The following is an 18,969-nucleotide window of genomic DNA, read 5'->3' as shown; positions in this document are numbered from 1 at the left end:
CAGCAAATGCATATTTTGAGTGTATGTGAGAGATTAAGTATAGAATGGGAAGAGATGCCCTTTTAATGGGCTTACTTAAATGTTAAAATTTGACATACTGTTTACCATTTTAACATTGGGTTAAGCTTACAGGAAAGCAAATAATTTAAAATGTAGATATGATGTACTTTAATTTGAAACTTTTGAAGAGTGAATCTATCAGCGAGCACTCAGGCAAGCTTAGAATTAAGACATTAAGTTTTTTTCTTTTAAAAGTGTAAAATTAGAAAAAATGGCACACATGGCGTGATACTGTGTGATTTAGAATGTTAAACTCTAGTGCTTTTGTATTGCTCCAAGAAGAACATCCAAATATTTGTAACAAGGCATTATTATTGGTCATTTTAAGAGACTTCATGTTTTTCTTAGATGCCTTTGAGTAATGGACAGATGGGCCAGCCTCTCAGGCCTCAGGCAAATTATAGTCAAATACATCACCCCCTTCCTCAGGCATCTGTGGCAAGGCATCCCTCTAGAGAACAACTAATTGATTACTTGATGCTGAAAGTGGCCCACCAGCCTCCATACACACAGCCCCATTGTTCTCCTAGACAAGGCCATGAACTGGCAAGGCAAGAGGTAAGAATGATCAAGAATATTTGGAATATGAGACTAAGCTTTTAATGTATTTTATAGGTTATTTAATTATAGCAATAAATCCATACAGAATTTTAACATAGTTTTTACTGTTTTGTTTAATGGCTTGGTTTCATGTTAAGTTTATAAGGTATTAAACTTTGTGGTTTAACGTGACAGTATGATCCCCCCTGTTCTGATAAATTGATATAGGATAGTATTGAGGGCATGATTTTTTTTTTTTTCCTAAGGTGGTTGTATTTCCAAAACTGGTTGATGATGATACTCCAGTAATTGGACCTTCTTCAGGAATAAAAATAGTAGACCATTAAACTTGAATGGCATATTATAGTTTGCTAATTGTTATTTGATAGTTAGCTTTTGAAACTGGCCTATAGTCTCCAGACTACTTTGAGAATTAAATCTTACAAAGTACTTAAAAAGTCAACAGTTATATATTCATGTATTTTGATAGTTTATTAATAAAATATTATTATTAGAAACTTAGAGAACAAATGCTTCATTCATTTTGTTTTGGTCTCTGGGGAAAGGGAGTGTTTTATAACAAAAGTTTAGTTCTTGCATCTTTTTCTGTAGCTTGGTTGTAAAAAATAGTATTGATTGATCATCAATCCCAACTCCTTTGAAGCATATAAACAGATTTAGGAAATGAGTTAATATCCAACAACCACCCAGGGATCTTTTAGACGTCTTATGAAACGTCCAGTATTACAGAAATACTATGTAATTTAGATGTTCTACAAATGGAAACTGATAATAAAATACATGTTTTGTGTGTATGCTCTATGTCATTAAAGTCCGTGCTGTCCAAAATATATAAAGTCAACATTAATTTGTTGCATATCCTCATAAGATAGCAATAGGTTAATTTAGGAGCTATGCTTTATAATCCCAGCTGTGCCTTTAACTCACTAACTCATTAACATAATATTTCACATTGTAGTTTCATTTCATCTGCCCAAATATTTATTTTAGGTGAATTCTTACATATTTATGTTTTCTTGAACTTAATTTACCAGTGTGGTTATTATTGTATTATAGCTTTTTCTGATATTAGTAATAAGTTTATTTTCATATTAACTCAGATTCGAGTGAGAGTTGACAAGGATCCAGAACTTGGATTTAGCATATCAGGAGGGGTTGGGGGAAGAGGAAACCCATTCAGACCTGATGACGATGTGAGTTTTGTTTATATATCCTTGAAATGCTCATTAATTTTTATTCACTAAATTAGTACCTTTTATGTATAAGTAAAAATCTAACATATTTATATAGATATAGACAGACATCACCTTGTGATTTCCCTCTGTATTGTTCAGCTTTTTGTTTTGAAATGTGATCAGCTCAAATTGTTTAAGGACTACAAATTTAACCAAAAAATTTTTAATGTTCATTATATTGTGAAGTGATTTTTTAATTGTTAATACTTTTCTTCACATCTATAGAAGTAACTTTTTTTTTTATCACTTTAATAAAAATCACTAAAGTAAGAATTACCAGAAGCACAAATAACATAGTGTGGTCACAATATTATTCAGAGGAGACAGGGAGAAAACTTGCACCACAATTCAAATATTTGCATACTATTAAAAAAAAGATTGCTCCTTGGTACTGTTTTATTTATGCATACTGCTTTCCATCAAATAATTATCTTTTTTGTTGTTATTAAAGGGTATATTTGTAACAAGGGTACAGCCTGAAGGGCCAGCATCAAAATTACTGCAACCAGGTGATAAAATTATTCAGGTAACTAAGATACATTTTTTTATTACTTTTTGTTTTATAACATCTGCCTTCCTCATCAAGGGATTATTAAATGCCAGATTTGAAAGTAAGCATTTTATGAAGATATCTTTAAATACTTGTGGATGAAAACAGTGGCATTTCTTATAGGCTACTCTCCAGTGCTTTCATAGCTTAAAATATTTCCACCTTGTACCTTGGAAGATCATACTGATATTTTTTAAATAAACCTTAGCATTTTTTGGAATATATCGTAGCCTTTTGTTTAAGTTTACGAATGTTAACTTCTTCTAAAATAAGATGATGAAAGAATCTCCTCTGTGTGTTACGAGAATTAAAGGATTTAATTCACAAGAAGCACTTAGAACTGTGTGTCTGATGTATAGTAAAACAACATTAGATGTTTAGCTTAAATTATAAGAAGTGTAGTGTCCTTGATCTGGTGGCTCCTAGGCAATGGGAAGACTAGGCCTTGACCTCTTTTACCCTTGCAGCTTGGTGACCTCAGTTGTACCTTAGCGTATACACACAACACCATGTCCGACACTGTCTTAGACAAGTGCTTCCTAATGTCAGGTTGCTATGTAAGAATCATCTGAAAATGTGGGCAAGATACAGGTCCTGGGTCCCACCTTCAGAGATTTTATTTCCATAGAGATGGGGTAGGGCCCAGGAGTCTAGATGTTGTTTTAAATTGCCAAAATGATGCTTGTTTTCTGCCAGGTTTGTGAGCTGGCAGAAATTCAAATGCACAAATGCAAATAAATGACTATGAAATTTTTTTTTAAGCTTTTTTCTCCTTTCTTCTAGGCTAATGGCTACAGTTTTATCAATATTGAACATGGACAAGCAGTGTCCTTGCTAAAAACTTTCCAGAACACAGTAGAACTCATCATTGTACGAGAGGTTTCCTCTTAAGAGCTGTGGACTAAAAAATGGAGAGACAGCAAGATTTATTGGAAGATACTTGCAGGGGAAATTAATATTTTGACTATTTTTATATATAAAGAACTCAGATATGTTCAAATTTGTACATTAATGAAATAATGGAATTTGTGGTTAGAGGGAAAGAACCACTGTACAGTATATAGGGGAGACTGTTGAATTCATACCATATAAAACTTTTAGGTTTTTAAACATAGCAGTCAAGGCTACAAAAACAAATGTATGTTGTTTTTGTATAGAGTGTAGGTTTATTTTTGGATTTCATACACATGATTGAATTCTGTGCAAGGCTCTAGTTAGCCTTGATTGTAGCCCAGAGACAGATGGCAGAGCTATCTATCTCATAGCTTTTATGCCCTTATTTTTATTCAACTGGTATTAATGTTTTTCTGCTGAAACTTTTTTTTTATGTGGGCAAGAGATTCAAAGTGTTGGCTTTTGCTATGTGCATATTGAATTGAAGAGTGAGTAGGTGAAGGTGGTGCTGGTGGGTTCACTTTCCAAGGCCAGATTAAAACAGTTATTTCCTATAAAAATCTGGAAGCAAAGAATGAAAAAAAAACAGCTGTTAATGTGTTTTTATTAATAGAATAATGCAATAAAAAATGTGATGTCTTTTTAAAGAAATAAAAAAGACAATAATTGCATTTTATGAGCTCTTCAGGATCTGTTCTTGTCATAGCCATTACTCTACACCTGCTACTAGTGAATCAAGTTTCAATTTTTTAGTCACAGGAAACTTTTAACTCTTCTGTAGATGCATGTCCATGCATTTTCTTTCCTTTTTTTTTTTTTTTTGGTCCATGCATTTTCCGTGATGCAGAAATTCCTTGATTTTTTGCAAATGGTGGTACTTGCAATTTGTTTTATAATTAGTACTCCATTTTAATCTTAATTTATAATTTTTATTTTAAGCAACAAATGAAACAAATGGCCAGTTTTAAGATTGTGTTGCTGTAACACAAAATGTAAGAAGATTTAGGAAAGCCTCTTGATTTTGTTTGGCCTCAACATTGCCTTGGTAAAGTAAAAGGAAACAGTACGCATGGAGCTAGGAAACCAAAGCAAGTTTGTGAAACTGGCACAGTGATAGAGAATTGCTGTGGAGAGTTGTAGAGCAAAGCGATGGGTCCTTGAGGCCTACCAGTGTGTAATGGTGTTCAGATAAAGGGCTGTTCCTACAGGTAACATTAAATGTGAACTCGACACTTCAGAGTCTTTAAAGGGTTTCTAAGTGTATCAGTGTAATAGTGTTTTACCACCAACTGCCTTTGTTCCTCGTTAGTGTAACAATTATTTGATAGAGGTTTATTAATTTTGTTCAAACCATTAATTTTATTTGTTTTTGTTCTGTCTATGTAATCAAATAAAATTTGAGTGACATGCAATGGTAAGAATTAATGCATGGTTATTTGGACCAGAAAAAAGTGCCATAGAAGACCAATAACTGTTTTTAGTCGAGGCTAGTCTGAGCGTTTCATTAGAGCAATATTCAGTTATTGCAATTCATTTTTAATTACTAAGAAATATAATTTTGGAATTTTGAATCTGTTACGCTTTGTTCTTCAACCTTGTTTTAAGGTTAAGTCTTCTATAAGACTAGCGAAAACAGCAATCTGCATTATTTTTGCAAAAGTGAGTTGGACTCGTTTGTTTCTTGCTAGTCAGAGTGAATAGGCAGTACTTTTAAAAAGATGTGAACTCCAATACTGCACTTCTTTCAAGATGTCATCAATTGGTTATTGTACTGTATAGTTTTAATAATATTGATTGAAGCCCTTTAACAACTCTTTGTAAAGTTTAACTCATTTTAGTTGATTTTCAGTACTATTTACATAGGAATTGATTTTTATGGATATAGTAGACAAAATGTGCTGTATTTTGATAAAATTCATTTATTGTATGTGTGTTGTAATCTCTAAAAAAATGACAAACAGCTTCTTTAAGACAAGCCTTGGTGTTCCCTTTATTCATAGTTTATTTTAAAATATTAATTTTGGCATTCTAAAATTACTCCCATCATTTTTTATTGGTTTCAGTCAACTTCTCACAGTCACATTCTGCTTTTAATAAGGAATAAAAAAAATAGGTATAATTCTGACATTTTCAACTTCTTTACCTTGAATCAGATACACAGACTGTGATTTTGGAAAAGGAAATAAGCCACAAAGAACAATTGATTCATCAATGATCTAACCTTAAATTAGTTGTCTGCACATTATATTGAAATATTACAAGTACAACAAATGTTATATGCACTAGTATTTTCTTCTATTCTAGTTAATTTAAAAAAATTTTAATGTTCTCTTAACACATAAAGTCAAGTAAGAAAGTTTGTTACAAGATGAGTAACATGACACATAACTTAAACTAATAGCAAAATAGTTTTGCACTTAAATTAATAGCCGAAGTTTTCTTCTAAAATACTGGAAAATTAAAATTTAATAACAAGAATTCTTCATTAGAATTTTTGTTTTGGTAATGATAAAATTTCAAAATTTGAATAAAAGAGTAATAATTTAAATCTTTTGAGGAAATAGAAAAGACATTTTTAGTTTATATATTATTGAGTAATCTGTAGTTAAGGCCCATGCCCATAATTGATATACTTATTTTTAATAAGTATTATGTAGCAAACCATCAAAACCAAAACTGTCTTATTTTTAGTAACAGCATTTAAAATTGACCACCCTAAAATTTTAAACCGTGAAAAATTACATGTCCAGCACAGAATTGTTTACACAAACTAAAGTTTTATGCTGATTCATTAAGGAATCATTGGTTCCTCTGAGTCCATGAAATTCTAAAATTCCCTACACATTTATTTTGTAAATATTTTTCTGACCTCTTTGGACTTGAAGCTGTGTAAATACTTGAAAAATTCTTTAAGAACATTTAATCCCTCGTATTTCTGGGTATGGAAGAAGTGTAGGTTTACCTTATTTTTTACTTCTGAAGGAAGCCTTTGGGATGGAAATGTTTTTCAGTTCAGGATTGGTGATCAGTCACATCTACTTGAAAAGGTATTTTTTTCATTCTTTGTTGAAGTTCTTATTAGCTTATCCTTTTGGTTTAATGTATAGTAAATAGATTTCTTATGAACGATATATTGAAATCAAAATTAAAATAATTTTGTTTCATTAAAAGAGTTAATGAATACACATAATTGATGATGAACAAGGGAACAAGCAGTTACTTTTAAAAGGTAGTCTAGATTATATAAGTAGCCAGCTCAGACCTTTAGGTAATCCTTTTGTTTCTAATAATAGAATTCAGAAAAGGTTGACTGTCTTATATCTAAAGCTGCTGTTTCTTTACCTCTGCAGAATTTTAAGCCCAGCGGGGTAGCAAGCACAGTCATTTATAGTTTTAGAAAAATGTTAAGAGAATGCCATTTTCTTTTTAGGACTTTGCATACTCTTTGTGAAGCAATTTGCGGAATTAAAATTTATGGTCTCCAAAAATGTACAGTCCTAAAATCCAAGCAGCATTCTAAACTGAGAAGGTTTATTTGGGGAAAATACCTCAGTAGAATTTTTAAGAAAGAAACTGAAAAATGATATAATTCCCTTTTTCAAATATAACAACTAGGGACAGTTACAAACTTTCATGGGATTTCATCTGGCCAACCTAGCTTCTCAGTCAGCCCGCAGTCTGATTTCAGGATGAAATATGAAAAGCTCATGTATGCTTTCCTGCCCCCAACCCTGTGATTCAATAAAGCTATTTTTGTTTTGTATGAAGAACATTGTCGATAAATACTTTTCCTCAACTGACCTTGCTTTAATCTAATCAAACCAGTTTTGTTCCTCCAAGGCAGAGCTTTAGAAGGATCTTTTTTTTATATGTTCTTCCCAACTAATTTCCTTGTCAGGAAACTTAAAGAAAAATAAGCTAAAAATGAAGAAATAAAATTAAAATTGAAGAAAAATTAGTATGTGGAGCATGAGTTCTTAGGGTAGATGATTGTAGGACTCCCCATCTTCATGAAGGGCCAAACCTAATACTCAGAACTAATGCCATCCCAGAATGGATATTAAAACATTTCCTCCACATTTGGATCATCCTTCAAAGGAGCATTTGTTTTCCCGAGAACCATGTGCAGGCTTATCTCCCAAAGTAAATTGTTCAAGGTTGTACACTGGCTCATCCTTCATGCTCCCCTTCCCATCCATATCCCTAGAAGTGACAAAAGATGATTTAATACTATGATAGGTAAAAGTATTTAATTTCCAAAGTTTTGGAAAATAAAGGTGTACACTGGATAAACTTCAAGGAATTGTTGGAAGACCTAGGGCAGGTAGGGCCAGAAGATTCTATCACAAAAGGTGAATTTGGCTTCAGGGATACCTCAAAAGTAGAGACAGGACAGTGGTTCAAGCAGGAGTTCTAGTGATGGTTGGGTGCTGCATCATGAGAAACTGGTTAGGACAACCACCTTTTTTATGCCAAGCAATGTGCAGGAGATGTCTGGCCCAAGGCAGGAGCAATGAGTATGGATGCTTAGATTAGAAAAAAATAAACAGTGCGGCCATTTTGAAGTGGCGTGGCCTACCCAGTGTAATATCGCCTTCAGTCACCATCAGTGCAGGTAGTTTGAGAAGGTTGTTCGCTTACTGCAGTCAAGCTCATACTACGATGATAACAAGAGTTACTGAACAATTGAAGAAAAGCAACACCATGAATGTCACCAAAGAAATCACTATTTAAAAGCAATATCTTCTGAAACTTATGAAAGTATTTAAATATCTTCATAATGTAAAGTAGAATTTGTCACAAATTCAACAACTGTGCTAAGTAGGAAGTATACACCTAAAGAGCAAATCAACTCTCTCTCTTAGATTTGGATTCCATAGAATGTAATGCAAAAGAACTAAGAAATAGTGTGAAGTGAGACAGGAATAGTCTTCATGTTCCAACTTGGATCCAATAGGAGTTCAAAGGGAGAAGGCAGGAGATAGATACAGAATGAGAAAAAATGCTCAAGAAAATGTCCTAGATCTGAAGAACAGCATAGGTTCTCAGATCAGTGGGTCCATTCATAACAAAAACTGTAACATGAACACACTTATAAATAGATCTTCATGAAATTTCAGATCAGGACACCATGCAAAGTTCCAAAATGTGAAGGAAATTACTTGCAAAGTGAACAAAATCAGATTGACTCTAACAATTTTCATCAGCATCATGGGATGCAAGGATACAGTAAAGCAATATATCCAAAACTTTAAGGTTATTTAAGTCTGAAAGCAAAATACCAGTTTCAGGAATTCAAGGTTTCAAAATTTACCTCCCACATAACCTCTCCAGAAGAGGTACCAGGGGATATATTGCAATAAAATGAAAATTTAATCTCAAAAGTAAATTTGGGATCCAAGAAATAATGTGAGCAAAACCACTTGTAGAGCAGAAATAAATGTCCTTAGTATTGATAAATAATGTGGATGTAAAATATTAGAAAAATCTTAAGTTGGAATTCATGTGGTGAATAATGATTATACAAAGAATAGACATTCAGTATTATGTGTTTTTTATTTATACAAGTAAATGCAACAGGCTCTAGGGTTTTTAATTTTTTTTTTGGTCACACAATGATGTGTATACATATAGTTTGACTCCACTGCATTTGACTTATCCATTTTTATAGTGATGAACAATTTTGATGCCTCCACTTCACCCCGTGTTGCCATAAACACCACAGTGGTGAGTATCCTTATTTCATTTTTTTTGAACCCGTGTGAAAATTTGTCTAGAATATGTACCTAGGAGTACAATTGCAAGGTCATAGATACTATTAATTTCACAAAATACCAGTAAAAGTACTTTCCACAGTCTGCACCAGTTTATGCTCTCACTAGCTAAACATGGATCTCATTTCTCCACATTTGCAAATAGTACTATGTGACTTTCTAACTTTTGCATGTTTGATGAATATAACATTGTATTTTGACATTGGTTTAAATTTCATTCCTTTAATTACCCGTGGTTTGACAAGTACATATACTTGTTAGCCATTAAGGTTTACCATTCTGTAATTGTCCTATTCCCTTTTCCCATTTTTCTGATGATTTTAAGCCTGATTTGTAGTAGTTCCTTGTCCATTCTTGATATTACTCTCCTTTCCTTTTGGACACTTGCAAATATGTGTTCCCAGTCCAGTCTGTTTAACTTCGTTTATGGTGTATTTTGTTTACAAAAAAGTTTAACGTAGATGAAGACAAATCTATCAACTTGTCAACAATAAAGTATATCATTATGCTTTATTGTTCTTAAGTCTTCCCCATTGCTGAGTCAAAAAGCTATTTTCGGGCTTCCCTGGTGGCGCAGTGGTTGAGAGTCCGCCTGCCGATGCAGGGGACACGGGTTCGAGCCCTGGTCTGGGAAGATCCCACATGCCGCGGAGCAGCTGGGCCCGTGAGCCACAACTACTGAGCCTGCGCGTCTGGAGCCTGTGCTCCACAACAAGAGAGGCCACGATAGTGAGAGGCCCGCGCACCGCGATGAAGAGGGGCCCCCGCTTGCCGCAACTAGAGAGAAAGCCCTCGCACAGAAATGAGGACCCAACACAGCCAAAAATAAATAAAGAATTATTAAAAAAAAAAAAAAAAAAGCTATTTTCTCACATTTACTTCTACTAGATATATATATTTATTATTTAGATTTTAATCCATTTAGAGTCCACCGTGGTTTATGGCCTAATGTTGGGATCAATTCCTTGTTTTCTTTACATCATTTACTAAACAGGCCTACTTCTTTCTATTGATCTGTGGTGCAATCTTTATTGTATATCAAATACCTCTGTATACACAGACTTTCTGAGTTCTCTATAGTGTTCTTTGGTCTGTTTTTCTGTTCTTATACCTATACCTTTTTTTTTCAGCAAATTTGAAAGCTTTATAAGGAACATCTATCATCTAGAGTCTTCCATTAACATTTTTCTATATTTGCTTTTATGTACTATGTTTCTTTTTTAACTAAAACTTCATATATATATATGTATATATCAGTGATTGTCAAGCTTTGCCACATTGGTCACCTGGAGGGCTTGTTCGGCCTCACCTAAAGGGCTTGTGATTAAGTAGGTTTGGGTTGATGCCCACGAATTTTCATTTCTAGCAAGTTCCTAGGTGATGCTGATGCTTATGGTATGGAGATAACATTCAGAGAATCATCTTCCCTTTTTGCTCCTATTTTCAAAACTGGCTCAGGTATATGTACATTTTTATTTTTCCATGTATGTTTCAGAGTAAGTTTGTTGGTACTGATTGTTCTGGCCACGATGGATTTATCCTGTCTCCTAAAAAAACCCAAAACAGATAAAATATAAGAAATCATGATCTTCAAATACTGGACATCAGGCAGTGAAGGACAGTGATCCCTGAGGGACAAGGGGGAAAAAAGAGGTGAAGTCTACAATTGTCTCTAGCTTACTACTACCTTGAGAGTATTTCCAGGCCATGGATCATGGAAGGGGAGCCCAGGCAAGCCTGGCAGACTCCCTAAATTGAGGAGGTGGCGCTCAGAGTCCAGGACAGCAAGGGAGGTGTAGTTCACAGGGCAGAATAATGAAGTGGAGAGAGCTGCACAGAAAGAACTCCAGAGATCTGTGTAGGGTCCCCGTTTTCAATTCAGCTGAGTACTGATCAGCACATGTGTGAGGAAAGTCCTCAGGGCAGGATAAAAAATTGCCTGAAAGGATTTGCGGTAACAGTGCCCTGTGCCCACAAAAAATGAATAAAAATGCCCATTTCCATCAGCAAATGTGGAAAACCTCATGAGTCACAGGCATCAGGTAGAGTACATAGAATAGTCTTGCCTCAGTAATGGGGAACAATGAGCCGTAGATTAAAGACTGCTCCAGTACCACTGGAATTCATTGTTTTTCATAGTGGTATGCTTTGATTTCCTTTATCTTTTATGAATCTACTGTATATTTTTGTTTTGTGCTTACCATGAAGCTCCCATAAAACATCTTATAGATATAAAGTCTATTTTAAGCTGATAACACCTTTACTGGAAAATTCACAAATGTGTGGACATTAAACAACATAATCTTGAACAACTAATGGGTCAGGAGGTAAATCAAAAAAACATCCTGGTGAAATTGTAGAAGCATTCCCACTAAACACAGGGAAAATGAAGATACCCATCATTACCACCACTACTCAGTACTGTAGTGGGATTGTAGCTAATCTAACATGATATAAAGTATTAGATAAATAAGCAAATAAATGTAGTATAGATATTTGAAAAATAGAGAACAAATTTATTTTTCCACACATCATAATGTAGAAAATTATTTATGTATTTAACAAAACTTTTACAGAACTAATAAGAGGCTTTAGCTGAGATCAACCTGGTGGACCATTATCTCCTTGGTCATAATTGATTGTGCCTCTTTCTCAAATTGGACTAATTAGAGTCTCTTTCTCAAGAATTTGGAATCGGGGTAGTGATTCTAGACAAGAGCAGGTACTAGAATTGTATAAACATGGTAAGTAGGTACTAAAATTTCTATTGTAACAAAGCCATTTTCTACTGTATGCTTTGAGAAGCTGAAAAAGTAGAAAGAATGAAGTAGCTCCAGAAGGTAACATTACACAGAGATTGAGAGATTTCCAGTTATTGGTTTCAGTTCCTGATAAAGCCCAATTAATATTCTTGGATTCTGGGCGATTCCTCTAGATCCACACTAAAAATCCTCTCATTTTTTTCTGAAGCTCAGTTGAGTGGGTTTCTGTTTTGTACAACTCAGTGATACCTAAGACTTCCCAAACAAAGGCTCAGAAGATGTGGAACATTCAGGGAACAATGGAGTGAAGCTCTTGGGTTGTGAAGCACCAGGAAATTTAAATGTAGTCATTTACTGGAAAATAAAATCTTTGATAAGAGCCTACCTCATGTACCTTTAGCCTTTGTCAGGTCCTTAGCTAATGAGAGAAGAGGCTGGCATCAGAACAAGAGTCCCATTTTTACCAGTAAGTGGAGTCAAAACACTTCCATGCCAAGATTTAATATAGGTCCTGGAAGCACCTGAGGTTAGGCTCTAGCCTCTCTGTAAGTACCCATACCACCAACTAAGATAGGACTAGTATGGTAGGCAGAATTCTCACATAGTTTCCATGATTCCTGACCCTTGATGTGTAATCCCTTCCTCTTGAATATGGGTAGAACCTGTGACTTGCTTCTAACCAAAAGAATATGGCAAAATTGTAAGGATTTTGTGGATGAAGTTAAGATACCTAATCAGGTGACTTTGAATGAATCAAAAGGGGGACTATCCTGTATGGACCCAATCTAATCAAATAAGACCTTTAAAAGAGGGTCAAGCACAGAATGATATCAGCAAAGTGGTGGAACAGGAAGCCCTAGACCCTCATGCCTCTGTGGAGACACAGATTTAACAACAGTTCTTGGGTCAAATACTTAATGTGAGAGAGAAAGAAACCAGTTAAAAGATTCCTGCACCTCAGGCAAGTGCAAAAGCAACCACATCAAATCCTGGTAGGAAAATTTGGGACCCTTTATTTTGCCAGAGCCCTTCATGCTGTGCAGTGTGATTGGGAGGAAACCCCCAACTCCCATCTACTCTCTGGGGAGAGAAAGGGATAGGACATACATCTAACATTCTTTTTTTTTTTAACAAATTTATTTATTTATTTTTGGTTGTGTTGGGTCTTCGTTGCTGCGCGCAGGCTTTTCTCTAGTTGCGGCGAGTGGGAGCTACTCTTCATTGTAGTGCGCAGGCTTTTCATTGCCGTGGCTTCTCTTCTTGTGGAGCACAGGCTCTAGGTGCGTGGGCTTCAGTACTTGTGGTTACAGGCTCTAGAGCACAGGCTCAGTAATTGTGGCGCATGGGCTTAGTTGCTTCGCGGGATGTGGGATCTTCCCGGACTAGAGCTCGAACCCATGTCCTCTGCATTGGCAGGTGGATTCTCAACCACTGTGTCACCAGGGAAGCCCACACATCTAAAATTCTGACTTTTAGTGGGTGCTGTATGAAGGACTGGTTTCTGTCTTGCCTGAATCCAAGCACAGGCAGGAGCAAGGTGCATACTTGCAGGTCTCTAAGAACAAAGACAATTATCATACACCAGAGTGCAGTACCACAGATAGACATGTGGATCTCCAGTAAACAGTGGTATCACTGCTTACTGTAGCACCAGAGAGTCCCAGTCGTGCAGACAGACAAGAGGAAGAACTCCTGAGTAGAAACTAGCTAAACTCTTCATTTAGGAGATTACAAACACATGCCCAGAGAGAATGCATCCACAGAGAATGCTTGAGAGGTCTCCAGAATCTCTAACCAGGTTGAATGGAGAAAGCCTTTCCTATACAGAACCAAACTGCAAGTCTGAAAGAGGTGACAGATTTGTCAAATGCCAAAATCCCAACAAGAAACATGCAGAGAAACAAGGAAACATGGCACATTTAATGGAACAAATGAAATCTTCACAAAGTGACCCTAAAGAAATGGAGATATATGAATTACCAGACAAACAATTCAAAACTATCATTATAGGGGTGCTCAATGAATTAAAAGAGAGCACAGGTAGGCAACTAAATAAAATCAGAAAAATGATGCATGAACGAAATAAGAATATCAACAAAGAGAAACAATGAAGAAGAATCAAACGAAAATTCTGAAATGTAGCATACAATAACTGAAAGAAAATTTACTAGAGGGACTCAACAGCAGCCTTGACCAGGCAAAAGAAAGAATCAGCAAATTCATAGACAGGATTTTGAAATTACTGAGGCAGAACAGAAAAAAAGAAACAATATGAAGAAAAATGAAGAGAGCCTGAGGGACTTATGGGATACCACCAAGCAGAAAAACATATGCGTTATTGTAGTGCCAGAAGGAGAAGAAAGGGGAAGCAGCAGAGAATCTATTTTAAGAAATAATGGTCCCCAAATTCCCAAATCTGACACAGGAATGGACACACAAATTCAAGAAGCTCAAAGGACTCCAACTAGGATAAATCTAAAGACTTACCAAAACACATCAAACTGTCATAAGACACTGACAAAGCATCTTGAAAGCAGCCCAAGAATAATGATTCATCATATACAAGGGAGCTTCCTTTAGATTATAAGCAGATTTCCCAGTAGAAATCTTGCAGGCTAGAAGGGAGTGGGATAATATATTCAAAAGTACTAAAATAAAAAACCTGCCAGCCAAGTACTGTCCTTCAAAACCAAAGGAGAAATTAAGACTTTCCCAGATAAACTAAAGATTAGGGAGTTCATGACTACTAGACCTGCCATACAGAAAATGCTTAAGGGAGTCCTTGAAGTGAAAGGATGTTAAACAGCAACACAAAACCATGTGAAAGTATAAAGCTCCTGGTAAAGGAAAATATATAGACAAATATAGAATCTTATATTATTTAATGTAGGTGTGTAAATCATTTAATATCTGGTAAGTAATTTTTAAAACAAAAGCAATTATAAATCTCTGTTAATGGATACACAATATAAAAAGAGCTAATTTTTGTCATAAATAAGGGGTGGCAGAGCTATACAGGAGTAGAGTTTTTATATACAATTAAAGGTGTTATCAGTATAAAATAGATCGTTAAAACGTTTATAGTTTGTTTAATTACAATGATGACCACAAAGAAAATATCTAAATAATATACATAAAGAGAAATGAGAAGGGAAGCAAAACATGTCACTATAAAAAGTTAAAATCAATGAAACACGGGGCTTCCCTCATGGCCCAGTGGTTACGAATCTCCCTGCCAGTGCGGGAGACACGGGTTCAAGCCCTGGTCTGGGAAGATCCCACATGCCACGGAGCAGCTGGGCCTGTGCGCCACAACTACTGAGCCTGCACTCTAGAGCCCGTGAGCCACAACTACTGAGCCTGCATGCCACAACTACTGAAGCGCACAGGACTGGAGCCCATGCTCCTCAACAAGAGAAGCCACTGCAATGAGAAGCCCGCACACCGCAACTAGAGAAAGCCCGCACACAGCAAAGACCCAATGCAGCCAAAATAAATAAATTTACTTAAAAAATAAAATCAATGAAACACAAAAGTAGGTAGCAAGGGAAGAAAGGAGGGATAAAAAAGCTATAGGATATATGGGAAGCCATTAATAAAATAGCAATAGTAAGTCCTCTACTAGTAGTCACTTTAAATGTAAATGGATTAAATGTACCAATTAGAAGATATAGACTGGCTGAATGGATAAAAAAGATCCAACTATATGCTGTTTACACTTTTATATCTAAGAGCACGCATAGGCTGGAAGTGAAAAGGTACAAAAATATATTCCATGCAAACAGGAACCTAAGGAACAGGAGTGGCTATACCTCTATCAGACAAAATAGACTTTAAGACAAAAAGAGTCATGAGAGACAACGAAGGGCTTTATATAAAGATAAAAGGGTCAATTCACTAGGAAGATATAACAATCATAAATAGATATGCCCCTATTATTCGAGCTCCCAAATATATGATGCAAACATTGCAAGAACTGAAGGGAGAAACAGCAAAACAACAATAGGAGTAGACTTCAATACCCTGCTTTCAGTCATAGATAGAACAACCAGACAGAAGATCAGTAGGGAAAGAGAGGACTTGAAAAACACTATGAAACAATCAGGCCTAATAAACATAGAACACTCCACCTAACAACAGCAAAATACACATTCTTCTCAAGTGCACATGGAACATTCTTCAAAATAGACCCACATGTTAAACAACAAAATAAATCTTAAATTTGAGAAGAAATTAAAAAAAAAAAATCATATAAGTACCTTCTCTGATCACAGTGGAATCAAGCTAGAAATCAATAGCAGAAAAAAAACAGGAAAATCCACAAAAATGCGGATATTAAACAATACATCCTTAAACAACCAATGGGGTATGAAAACTTATGGATGCAGCAAAATCAGTACTAAAAGGGAAGTTTATAATGGTAAATGCTTACATTCAAAAAGATGAATGCTCTCAAATCAACAACCTCAAGGGACTAGAAAAAGAACAAACTAAACTCAAAGTTAGCAGAAGGGGGCTTCCCTGGCGGCACAGTGGTTGAGAGTCCGCCTGCCGATGCAGGGGATACGGGTTCATGCCCCAGTCCGGGAAGATCCCACATGCCGTGGAGCGGCTGGGCCCGTGAGCCATGGCCGCTGAGCCTGCGCGTCTGGAGCCTATGCTCTGCAATGGGAGAGGCCACAACAGTGAGAGGCCTGGGTACCGCAAAAAAGAAAAAAAAAAAAAAAGCAGAAGGAAGCAAATAGTAAAGATTAGAGCAGAGATAAATGAAATATAGAAACACAATAGCAAAGGGGACTTCCCTGGTGGTCCAGTGGTTAAGACTCCATGCTCCCAATGCAGGGGGCCCAGGTTCAATCTCTGGTCAGGGAACTAAGATCCCACACACCACAACTAAGCCCATGCACCGCAACTACTGAGCCTGTGCACCCTAGAGCCCACACATCACAACTAGAGAAGCCCACACACCACAACTAGAGAAGCCCACGCACCACAACTAAAGAAGCCCATGTGCTGCAACTAGAGAACCCCACATGCCACAACGAAGAGCCCGTGTGCCACAACAAAGACCCAATGCAGCCAAAATAAATACATTTATATTTTAAAAAAAGAAACACAGTAGGAAAAAAGTCAATGAAACCATGAGTTGTTTTTTTTTAAAGATCAATGAAATTGACAAACCTTAGCTACACTAAGGAAAAAAGAGATCCAAGTGGCTAAAATTAGAAATGTAAGAGGAGACATTACAACTAATGCCATAGAAATAAAAAGGATCATAAGATAGCTATGAGCAAATATACACCAACAAATTCAATAACCTAGAAGAAATAGATAAATTCCTAGAAACATACAATTTACCAAGACTGAATCATGAAGAAAGAAAATCTGAACAGAACTATAACTAGTTAAGAGATTGAGATTGAATTAGTCATCAAAAACCTCCCAGTAAAGTAAAGCCCAGGACCAGATGGTTTCACTGGAGAATTCTACCAAACATTTAAAGAAGAATTAATACCAGTTCTTCTCAAATGCTCCCAAAGAACTGAAGAGGAGAGCACACACTCAAACTCATTCTATGAGGCCAGCATTATCTTTATACAAAAACCAAAGATAAGAAAAGTATGGACCAATCTCCCTGGTGAATATTGACACAAAAATCCTAAACAAAATACTAGCAAACAAAATTCAACAACATATATGAGGTTTATATACCATGACCAAGTGGGAATTATACCTAGAATGAAGGATAGTTGAACATATGAAAATAATCACTGTAATACACCACATTTAATAAAATGGACCAAAACCACATGATCATCACAATAAAAGCAGAAAAAGCATTTGACAAAATTCAACACACTTTCATGATAAAAATATTCAACAAACTAAGAATAAAGGAAACTACCTCAATATAATAAAAACCATCTATGAAGAGCCCACAGCTAACATCACACTCAATGGTGAAACTCTCAAAGCTTTTCATCTAAGATCAGGAATAAGACAAGGATGCCCATTCTCACTACTAGTAATCAGCATAGTACTAGAAGTTCTAGCCAGAGCAATTAGACAAGAAAAAGCTATAAAAGTCATCCAAATTAGAAAAGAGAATTACCTCTGTTTGCAGATGACATAATCTTACATACCCAAATCTCTAAAGATTATACACATACACACACAAACTATTACAACTAACAATTTCAGTAAAGTTGCAGGATCCAAAAATCAATCACATTTACTAAAGCATCAAGAAGGATAAAATACTTAGGAATAAACTTAACTAAGGAAGTGAAAGACTTGTACACTGAAAGTGTAAAATATTGCTGAAAGTAATCAAAGAAGATAAAAATTAATGGAAAGACACCTTGTACTTGTGTCTTGGAAAATATAATATTGTTAAAATGTTCATACTACCCAAGACAATCTACAGACTCAGTGCAGTCCCTATCAAAATCCCAGTGGCATTTTTCACAGAAATAGGAAAAACCATTCTAAAATTCATATGCAATCTCAAGGGACCTGAATAGTCAAAAACTATCTTGAAAAAGGAGAACCAAAGTTGGAGGCCTCAGATGTTCTGATTTCAAAACATATTACAAAGCATCAGTAATTAAAAGACTGTGGGACTTTCCTGGTGGCACAGTGGTTGGGAATCCGCCTGCCAATGCAGGGGATACGAGTTCGAGCCCTGGTCTGGGAAGATCCCACATGCCGCGGAGCAACTAAGCCCGTGCACCACAACTACTGAGCCCGCACTCTAGAGCCCACAAGCCACAACTACTGAAGCCCGCGCACCTAGAGCCCGTGCTCCGCAACAAGAGAAGCCACCATAATGAGAAGGCCGTGCACCACAACGAAGTGTAGCCCCCGCTCACTGCAACTAGAGAAAGCTTGCGTGCAGCAACAAAGACCCAACGCAGCCATAAATAAATAAGTAAATAAATAACTTAAAGAAAACAAAACTGTGGACTGACATAAAGATAGATGTAAAAACCAACGGAGCAGAATAGAGAGCCCAGAAATAAATTCTTGCATATATGGCTAAATAATTTTTTACAAGGATGCTACACATGGGGAAAGGACAAACAGTTAAGGAAAAACTGGATATCCACATGCAAAAGAAATAAAGTTAGGCC

General features: G+C 35.9%; 1 protein-coding gene across 10 annotated transcripts in view; it reads left to right on the top strand.

Moving 5' to 3' along the window:
- The window catches only part of ERBIN (erbb2 interacting protein), a 109,797-nt gene extending 104,530 nt beyond the window's left edge, over positions 1 to 5,267 (top strand). For 6 of the 10 annotated variants that reach the window (XM_024753112.1, XM_024753106.1, XM_024753108.1 and 3 more), the window contains 4 exons: positions 409 to 618; positions 1,722 to 1,814; positions 2,308 to 2,382; positions 3,190 to 5,267. In XM_024753112.1, the coding sequence (XP_024608880.1) occupies positions 409 to 618; positions 1,722 to 1,814; positions 2,308 to 2,382; positions 3,190 to 3,297 (486 nt within the window). In that variant the 3' untranslated portion in view covers positions 3,298 to 5,267. The remainder of the gene's footprint in view (positions 1 to 408; positions 619 to 1,721; positions 1,815 to 2,307; positions 2,383 to 3,189) is intronic. The other 4 variants (XM_024753113.1, XM_024753110.1, XM_024753107.1 and 1 more) reach the window with 2 other exon arrangements.
- The last annotated feature ends 13,702 nt before the right edge of the window (positions 5,268 to 18,969 follow it).

The sequence above is a fragment of the Neophocaena asiaeorientalis genome, unplaced genomic scaffold, assembly GCF_003031525.2.
Source record: "Neophocaena asiaeorientalis asiaeorientalis breed wild unplaced genomic scaffold, Neophocaena_asiaeorientalis_V1.1 scaffold399, whole genome shotgun sequence".
NCBI classification, from domain to species: domain Eukaryota; kingdom Metazoa; phylum Chordata; class Mammalia; order Artiodactyla; family Phocoenidae; genus Neophocaena; species Neophocaena asiaeorientalis.
Note: the sequence above shows the minus strand (reverse complement) of the source record. Positions and strands in the feature narration are given on the sequence as shown.